This window comes from Phocoena sinus, chromosome 14, assembly GCF_008692025.1.
Source record: "Phocoena sinus isolate mPhoSin1 chromosome 14, mPhoSin1.pri, whole genome shotgun sequence".
Classification (NCBI taxonomy): domain Eukaryota; kingdom Metazoa; phylum Chordata; class Mammalia; order Artiodactyla; family Phocoenidae; genus Phocoena; species Phocoena sinus.
Window position 1 is genome coordinate 26,689,451 of NC_045776.1, and position 9,592 is coordinate 26,699,042.

Consider the following 9,592-nt stretch of genomic DNA (forward strand, 5'->3'; position numbering starts at 1 on the left):
CTACAAGAGGCCCATTTCAGACCTAGGAACACATACAGACTGAAAGTGAGGGGATGGAAAAAGACACTCCATGCAAATGGAAATCAAATAAAGCTGGAGTAGCAATACTCATATCAGATAAAATAGACTTTAAAATAAAGAATGTTTTGGGGCTTCCCTGGTGGCTCAGTGGTTGAGAGTCCGCCTGCCGATGCAGGGGACATGGGTTCGTGCCCCGGTCCGGGAAGATCCCACATGCCACGGAGCGGCTGGGCCCGTGAGCCATGGCCGCTGGGCCTGTGTGTCTGGAGCCTGTGCTCTACAACGGGAGAGGCCACAACAGTGAGAGGCCCGCATACCACACAAAAAAAATAAATAAATAATGTTTCAAGAGACAAGGAAGGACACTACATAATGATCAAGGGATCAATCCAAAAAGAAGATATAACAATTATAAATACATATGCACCCAACATAGGAGCACCGCAATACATAAGGCAACTGCTAACAGCTATAAAAAGGGAAATCGACAGTAACACAATAATAGTGGGGGACTTTAACACCTCACTTACACCAATGGCCAGATCATCCAGACAGAAAATTAATAAGGAAACACAAGCTTTAAATGACACAACAGACCAGATAGATTTAATTGATATTTATAGGACGTTCCATCTGAAAACAGCAGATTACTCTTTCTTCTCAAGTGCACACGGACATTCTCCAGGATAGATCACATCTTGGGTCACAAATCAAGCCTTAGTAAATTTGAGAAAATTGAAATCATATTAAGCATCTTTTCCGACCACAATGCAATGAGATTAGAAATCAATTACAGGGAAAAAAACATAAAAAAACACAACCGCATGGAGGCTAAACAATAAGTAAATAAATAACCAAGAGATCACTGAAGAAATCAACGAGGAAATCAAAAACTACCTAGAGACAAATGACAACGAAAACATTACGATCCATAACCTATGGAATGCAGCAAAAGCAGTTCTAAGAGGAAAGTTTATAGCAATACAATTCTACCTCAAGAAACAAGAAAAAGTCTCGAATAAACAACCTAATCTTACACCTAAAGGAACTACAAGAACAAATAATAGTGTGACCATTTGACACAAAAAGAACAAGTAGAAGTCTTTGCTCTAATGGATATCAAGAATGGATACAACTATATTTATTAAGACAGTGTGGTATTAGCACAGGAAATAGACAAAAAGTCCCATGGAACAGACTTGAGGACCCAGAAACAATTCTGCATATTTTTCAAGTCTGTTAAGTTCCATTTTATTCTTCTTATATCTTCTGTTTTTCTCCCTTTTATAATCGTGTTTTCCTTAAATGTTTAAACGTATTTATAATAGCTATTTTTAAAGACCCTGTCTGCTAATTCTGTCTTTTGTTGTATTACTGGATCTTCTGTTGACTGATTTTTGTCCTGGTTTTGGCACATTTTCCTGGTTTTTATGACCACTAGTAGTTATTTCCTTGGATGCCAGTCTTGTAAATACCTAGGTTATATTGTCTTCTTTTAAGTATTTTGAGGGGGCAGATAGTTTAGTTATTTGCAGGTAAGTCTGATTCTATCAAGCTTTGTTAGGAAGGAGGTTATCCAAAGTCAATTTTATTCTAAGCCTAGTTTAGGTTACTCTTAATGCATTGCCTTCCTGGAATCTCTACTAAATGCTCTGCTGTTCCACAAGAAGTCTCCACACAGGTTGGCTGGACTTCAAATGTCTCTCAGTGTTATGTGAGCACCAGTAGTTGTTCAGCTTATAGTTCCCTGATAATTGGTTTTTCCCCAGCTTCATACATTTCCACTCTGTGTATGCACAGCTTAGTATTCAGCCAAAAACTCAGATGTATGGAGCAATTTGTTTGCCTAGCTTCCTCCTCTCTGTTCCTCTTCCCTCCCAATTCTAACCAGCTAAGTCTTCCCAAACTCAGCTCCCTTGTCTCATCTCTGCAAAACTGCTGTGCGCTGCCTAGATACTCCCTTGTGTGCTAGAACCCAGTTACTGCTTCCAGGCAGAAGATCTTGTCTCATGATCATATTGCCCAAAGTCTGAAAACAGATTATTCATATGTTTAGTCCAGTTTCCTAGTTACATATAGCAGGAAGACTAGTCTGGTACCATTTACTCTACCACATTTGAGAGCAGAAAGTTTTATCATTTTTTTTAATGTTCACAAGATTGACCTGGGTGGAGAGATACATACTTTTTATACTTAAAAATAAAACCTAGTAAAATTAACATTATTTTTACAAAAGAAAGAAAGGATGTTTTTAACTCAAAACATCAGATATACAAAGTCATATTTATATATTCTCATATTCTCAGTTAGTGGTTAAAAAGAAAAATAAAAGAAAATAGAACAAATCTCCAAGAGTAGCAATGTGACACTAGCAAAATGTTCCAGGTTGTCTGATCAGCCTCCCTTTCTTGGTCCAGGTACGGGAAGAATGGGGTTCAACAGCAGCCACAGCACTTTTAAAGATGCCCACAAGGCTACGGCAGTGCTCGGTAGTGAAGTAGTTAACCTTCCTTATGTAAGAGCAGAGCCGAGAACTTAAAACATGAGTTACTTAAAATTCAGCTTAGCTTTATGGTGAGGTAGAGTTTGTTTAATTAGTATTTAGAACTGCACATTGTTTATAGCTATTGGTATTTCAATAGACGCTTAAATGTTTGAACATTTAAAGCTTAATAAGCCTTAGTTCTCTGAAGAAAAACATTGATGTAATTAAATTTTCAATTACTCTAGTTTTTTTTTTTAGGGGCCCATGCAATTAATAAAAGCTAAGGCATTTAACAACGCTCATTTAAAAACCTAATCTGACACCTCATTAAATAGCTAACACTTATAGCAGATATTTTTTTTTTTTTTTTTTTTTTTTTGTGGTATGCGGGCCTCTCACTGTTGTGGTCTCTCCCATTGCAGAGCACAGGCTCCGGACATGCAGGCTCAGCGGCCATGGCTCACGGGCCCAGCCACTCCGCGGCACGTGGGATCTCCCAGACCGGGGCACGAACCCACGTCCCCTGCATCGGCAGGTGGACTCCCAACCACTGCGCCACCAGGGAAGCCCTATAGCAGATATTTTTAATATAAGTTTCACACAAGCAAAGTCACAACTTTTGAAAAGTACATGTAATGACACATGAAAATAAATAAACGTAACTATTTTTCAGATTATTTTGTGTATACACATGAATGTGCGGGTCAATTACGGCTTTCTAAAAACCACTCTTCTGCACTGAGACCAATTACTGTTTGTTTGGTTTTAATTGTATGGTCAAACTAAAAACACTGAAGCAATTGCTCCTCAGAGCTTCCTTGCCCCGAGGATCTCACCTTCAAGTTGAAAAAAAGAAAGTGGCGGAGGTTTACAAATTGCATATAGTCTTATTTTAATTAAACGCTAAATTTAAAATGGAATAGAAGAAAATTTTCCACTCACAGATTTTGCTACCCACAGATCACTACAGCATCAGTACCACAAGAGAGTTCATGATTCATATCCCATCCAGAACTACTGGATCACAATCTGAATTTTCAAAGCATCCCAGGTGTTTAGTGTGCACGTTAAAGACTCAGAAGCCCTGCAGAAGCATGATCAGTTTACCAGTCAGGAAAGAAACTTGCCAGAGTCCTTGCCCTCAAGGAGCTTATAGTCTACTGGGGTCAGGGGAGGCAATCAACAAGGAAAAATTCAATTATCATTTCCTGGGATAAAGGTGGCATGGCGATGTCTACTCATTGCATCAAGGAGGGGCACTTTGTCAAGTTTGGGAAGCAGGCTGACCAAGAAAGGCAAGTTCAGATCCTAAAGAACAAAAATGTAAGGGGCAGAGAAACATAAGCGCAGTAAGGAGGCCAAGAAGGAAAACAGAACTCTAGGAAACTGTAGCATTATGAAAACCAAGAGAAGAGGCATTTCCTACGGATAATCAACCGTGTCAATGCACAAAACATCTTGGGTATCTCAAAACACCATGTTTTATACATAGTAGTCACTAAGTAAGTGTTCATTGTATGAGCTGATGAATAAATGCATATTTACCTCAGTGTTAAGTAAAAACCGGGGTATGAATTCAAGAGTATCTAACTCCCATTCTTATGCTCAGCCACCAACCCCTATCACATGCAAAGAAATAACCATATTTAAAAGTAAATTTTAATATATAAACATGTATGACAAATGCATAGCTTGAAACCAACAATAACAAAATAAAGTTATCTTTTAGGTATGAATCATATATTAGTTCTTTTTTTTTTGACATTCACCTCTCTGAAACCACCCCCTGCAAAAGCAACTAGTACGAGTCTTTGTACCCAGTAGGCATTCAATAAATATCTGTAAAACAAAACTGTTCTAGAGATTGTTTATCTCTGCTCTCTCCCAAAATCACATTAAAGTGATGGTAAAGGAATTTTTTTTAAAGGAAGGAGTAATTAAGTATAATTTATACACTGAACAGTGAGGAGAAGCCCCCCACCCCACCCCCTTAATTGTCTTTCCCTGTTCAACTCCAACAGTGGTGGCAACCATGCTTGTTTTGCCCTCATTCCCTGTAGAAGGGTGAGAAGGACTTCTCCTTGGAGAAACTGAAGGCCTCAGAGCAAAGACCTACAGACACTAACTGGCATTTGGGGATGTCCCAGTGAAAAGGCCCCTGGCTTCGTGATCATCCTACAGAGAAACCCATCTTTATTTGAGGAGCCTCTTCTAAAACACATAGATTCTAATTAGCTTTTAGGTGTCTCACCTCAGGCAAGGTTCACTAGACTTCTGAGGAAAACCTCCTACATGAAAGACAGAGTACCAGGCAAAAAAGCAAAGAAAAACCTGAGGGGAAACAGACATAATGCTAGGAGCAAAAGACAAAGAGGGAGGGAGAGAGAGAGTGAGACAGAGAGAGAGGAAACCTCAGGGAGATAAAAGGAGCTATGGCATCCTGTAAGAAGAAGATGCCGTGAAAAAGGAACATTGAGACAATAAGAAAGTACCTGGAAATAAAAATATGATAGCAGAAATTTAAAACTCAACAAAATGGGATAAAAAGTTGAAGAGGTCTCTTGATAAGAAAAGCAAGAAAAGTAAGCGATGTAAAATAAAACAGAAAACAGCAATGATTAGAGGTTCCATTTGGAAGTCAAATATCCAATGAATAGGACTTCCAGGGAAAAGAAAAACCTTAAAAGTACAAAAGGAAAAAAAAATACAAAAGGAAGGAAGGAAGGAAGGAGGGAGGGAGGGAGAGAAAGAAAGAAAAAGAAAGGAAGGAAGGAAGAGCAAGAGAGGAAAAAAAAGAGGGAAAAAATTATCTAAAGAAATAATGCAAGAATATTTTCTAGAATTGAGGGCATGAATTCCCTGATCTAAATGGCCCATAACTGCATACCAGTGCTGTGAATGAAAAAGGATTCTCAACAAGCGATATCTTCATGAAAATTCAGAAACCAGGGACGGTAAGGAGAAGATTCTAAAAGCTTTCAGAGAAAGAATAGCATCAGACTTGTTGCAGTCACATTGGCAGCTAAAAGATAATGGAGAAATGCCTTCTCAAATGAGAAGAAATCAATTCCAGCCTAGAATATTAATCTCAGCCGAACCATCAACAAGGTGAGAGAAGAACAGAGTTTCATACATGGTACCTTACTTCAAAAACTTTGCCTCCCATGTACCTTTTGTCAGGCAGTCATTGGTCAGTATGTTTCACTAAAACAGGGATATAGGACAAGAAGGAAGAAGACATGGGGTCCAAGAAACAGGGTTTCTGACACAGGGAAGAGGGGAAGGGATTTCCCAGGAAGAATGCTGCATAGCAAGCCCAGAGAACAACCAGTCTACAAAGCAGGAGATGCAAGAGGTCCAGAAAGGATATCACTAAGAAAAAAAAAAGAAACTGCAAGATTTCCTGGTGAGCTTCACCATATGGAAAGGAGTTTTACAATTCCTTCAGAAAATTTAGGAAGAAAGTAGCTATCAAATATACAGAAAATTAAGCCAAAGGGTAAGGCATACTTAAGCTATGATTGAGTCCTGCCCAAAGTTAAATAAAAAATAAAATATAACCACAGTGTACCATATCAGCTGTGAATAACAGTTTCATGGTCAGATTAATATACATAACTGTACTGAATATGTATTTAACCAAAAATTGTGAAAAAATGATCTTGGGAAAATGGAGGAAGGGAAGTAAGTATGGGCTAGTGATAGAGGATGGGGAAGGAGCGAGGTAGGTTAAAAAAAGCCAAATGCTCATTTTCCATCAAAGTAAATAGAATTTACATCTGAGAATGAAAAATCAGAATTCAGAAGTTATAACTTGTTATTTTGAAGAAGCTGCTAAGAAGGGTAAAAGCAGTTGCTTCTGGGGAGCAATATTTGAAGGTGGTGTGAAGGGAAGCAGGAAACTTTTTTTCTTAAGTTTTGTAGAACTATTAAATGTTTTTAAACTGAGTGCTGGCATTACTTTGTTTAAAACAGAAATCTAATATATATATATATATATTTAAAATATATATATATATTTAAAATTTGAAACTACAATAAAAATTAACCAAATAAAAAGGAAGTATTCTTGAAATCCTAATACAGTAAACATAGATGATCAAAATTCCTTGTGGACATGCAATCCTCTTTATATCCAACTCACTGATCACCTCCCCCACCTCAACCTTATTCCTTCCACAGACACAGTTCTTGCACTCAGACCCCAAACGTTCAAGACATCAATGAGCATACCTAAATATGGCTCTTAGTCCCATCTATGGAATAGAACAAAAAAATAAGACTGGGTCTCTGTTTCCAAGTCACATGAATTCTGTTTGAGAGGCTATGTCACATGCAGGAAATGGGTAATAACATAAATTAATCACAATTAAATGGTAACCTGTGTGGTACAAACCATACGGAGTTCAGAAACATGTCAGATCTGAGAGAATGTGCCTGTAGCAGTGCGAGGCAATATGGAAAGTGGTGAGAAAGAGGCTGGATGTAGAAGTTGGGCCACATCACTGCCTGCTCTATAGATCATGTCAAGGTTGGGGGTTTTATCCCAAGTGTAATGGAAAGCCATTAAAAGGATCCCAGCCAGGGAGTGACACAATTTTAAGATCACTCTGATCATTAGATGAAGAATGGACTGGAAGGAGGCAAAACCAACAGGGGGAATAGTTAAGAGGCTATCGAAATGCTTCAAGTGAGAGATGATAGTGGCTTGGACCCGGATAAAGGCTATTATTAAAGACCCATTATAGAAATAGAATCAGTAAGATTTGCTGATGCCTTCCTTATGTAGAGGACGGGAGGAGGAATTAGCAGGTAGAAGGAGCTAAGGATGATTCCCAGAATTCTGATTGGAGCAATTGGGTGGATGGCGGTTTCACATTCCCAGAGGGAGGAAGACTGGGAAAGATAACAGGTTTTAGAGAAAAAGGTTAAATGTTAGGGGTTGAACAAGTTAACATGCAGATTCTTGAGATTCCCCACTGGATTTGTCAAACAATCAATTGATACATTGTGCTCTCTGTGTTCCATATTCTACGATATCACATGGGTTTGGGGCTCAGCAAAGAAGTCCAGTCTAGAGTCAGTTTGGGGGAGTTGTTGGCATACAGATGGCATTAGAAGTCATGAAAATGTATAAGACCATCTAGGACAGTGGTTTTCAAACCTGGAGTGTGCATTTACAATGCAAGTTTCAAGACCCCCAATCCCTGAGAGTTTCTGATCCAGTAATTCTCAGTGAGGTCCAGGAATCTGCTTTATTAAAAGCCAGTTCAAAATGTTCTGATGCAGGTAGTTCAGGCTCAGGTTGGAATGGACAGAGGTGAGGAAGTAGCAACAGCAAGTGTAGCCAATCCTTTCCAGAAGCTGAAGAGAAATTGGAGAAGTTGGAGAGAGGTTGCTAGGTAGAGGGGATGTGAGACCAAAGGGTTACCTTTTTTGTGTATTAGTTTTTTTTAAAGGTGGGAGACACTAAAGTGGTGGTTCATAACCTTGGCTACACATTATAATCACCCATTGAGATTTTCTAAAATATCAATGCACAGGATACAACAAGACCAGTAAATCAGAATCTCGGGAGGTGGAGCTTAGATACCAGTATTTTTTTATTTTATTTATTTATTTATTTTTGGCGGTACGCGGGCCTCTCACTGTTGTGGCCTCTCCCGTTGCAGAGCACAGGCTCTGGACACGCAGGCTCAGCGGCCATGGCTCACGGGCCCAGCCGCTCCGCGGCATGTGGGATCCTCCCGGACCGGGGCACGAACCCGTGTCCCCTGAATCGGCAGGTGGACTCTCAACCACTGCGCCACCAGGGAAGCCCCAGTAGTTTTTAATTTAAATTTTTTTAAATCATTTTTCCCCCTAAAGCATTGTTTTTATTTCCCCAGTGCCTGGCATATAATACATCTTCAATTCACATTTTTTGTTGTGGAAAGTATTGCTGAGCCAGTTAGCGGATAACACAGACAACAGGAAACAGTATGTATTGTAAAATTCATGTTATCTTCCTGTGAAAAGGATTATAATCCAATTACCTACTTTCAAATGGGGAACCGGAACCTGAGAGAGGAATTGAATTCCTAAGGTCTGTCAGCCTTGGTAGTAGGGAATCTGGACCAGAACCCAGTATTCCAACTTCCAGGTCAGTGCTGTCCTGTCTTTGAACAATCCCATTTTGAACACACCCCAAACCCGCTCACCCATCAAGACTCGGCCTGCCTAATAATACCTCCCCTTCGACACCTCACTTCCTCAGTCACAAACCAACCCTGCCGTCTCTCATCAAACCCGTTGTCAAGTCCAAACCCGCCTGCGTCCCAGACCCATCCTTCCCTCACCCCCTGCTTCAAGCCCAGTCCCCAGACTTTGCGCTTGCTCCACTCGGGCAGCGGACTCTGTCACCATAGCAACTGGAGACACTCGAATCGGCCCGCAGCAACAAGGGGAGAGGAGCTCCTGGTAGTACAATTATTTTTTTGTATATGCTTTCCTTACCGCTTCCCGCGCCTGATGCGTGAATTTGAGAGTCTGGTAAGAAAGCTCCATCGAGAGCAGGGAGAAAAGGAACCAGTTACTAGGCTGACCAGTACATCCACCGATGGCGGCTCAGGGAAACCTGACGCTTAACCAGCCCGCCCCCTTCAGGATTGGCCAGAGCCTGGACATGCCAGCCAATCACTGGGCAAAGATGGATTCTTTACTCATGCCAATCAATGTTAAAATAAATCTGTTAATCCAGAGGTTTTGCACGGCACTGACCAATCGAGAGACAGAAAAGGGATGATTGGCAGGTCTTGGGTCATTTGCAATTGTTTTGTTTCCCTAAATTCTGTCTCTAAAGTTTATGCACCATAGTATTTGTCCTTGATTTCGGCAGTTGTTCAGGCCATCGTGACCCAATGCTTCTGTTGCCAAGACTCTATTTCGGCATCCCGACTTCCCTAGGCCCCCCTCTCCCTCCTGATTAAGGAAAAGGTTTGGAAATTCCTTCCTGCTTTACTTTGAAATTGTCTGTACTTGGTCCATCTAGACTGATAGAATCTGATGTGGACCATGGCTGTCAGGGGCTTTCTTGGATGCAAACTG

The 9,592-nt window shown here is 40.3% G+C and overlaps 1 protein-coding gene across 1 annotated transcript in view; it reads right to left on the minus strand.

Annotated features, from left to right (window-relative positions):
* The window catches only part of KATNAL2 (katanin catalytic subunit A1 like 2), a 91,731-nt gene extending 82,634 nt beyond the window's left edge, over nt 1-9,097 (minus strand). Inside the window, exon 1 of the mRNA XM_032654452.1 lies at nt 9,002-9,097. Within this exon, the coding sequence (XP_032510343.1) occupies nt 9,002-9,052 (51 nt within the window). The 5' untranslated portion in view covers nt 9,053-9,097. The remainder of the gene's footprint in view (nt 1-9,001) is intronic.
* Between the last annotated feature and the right edge of the window lie 495 nt (nt 9,098-9,592).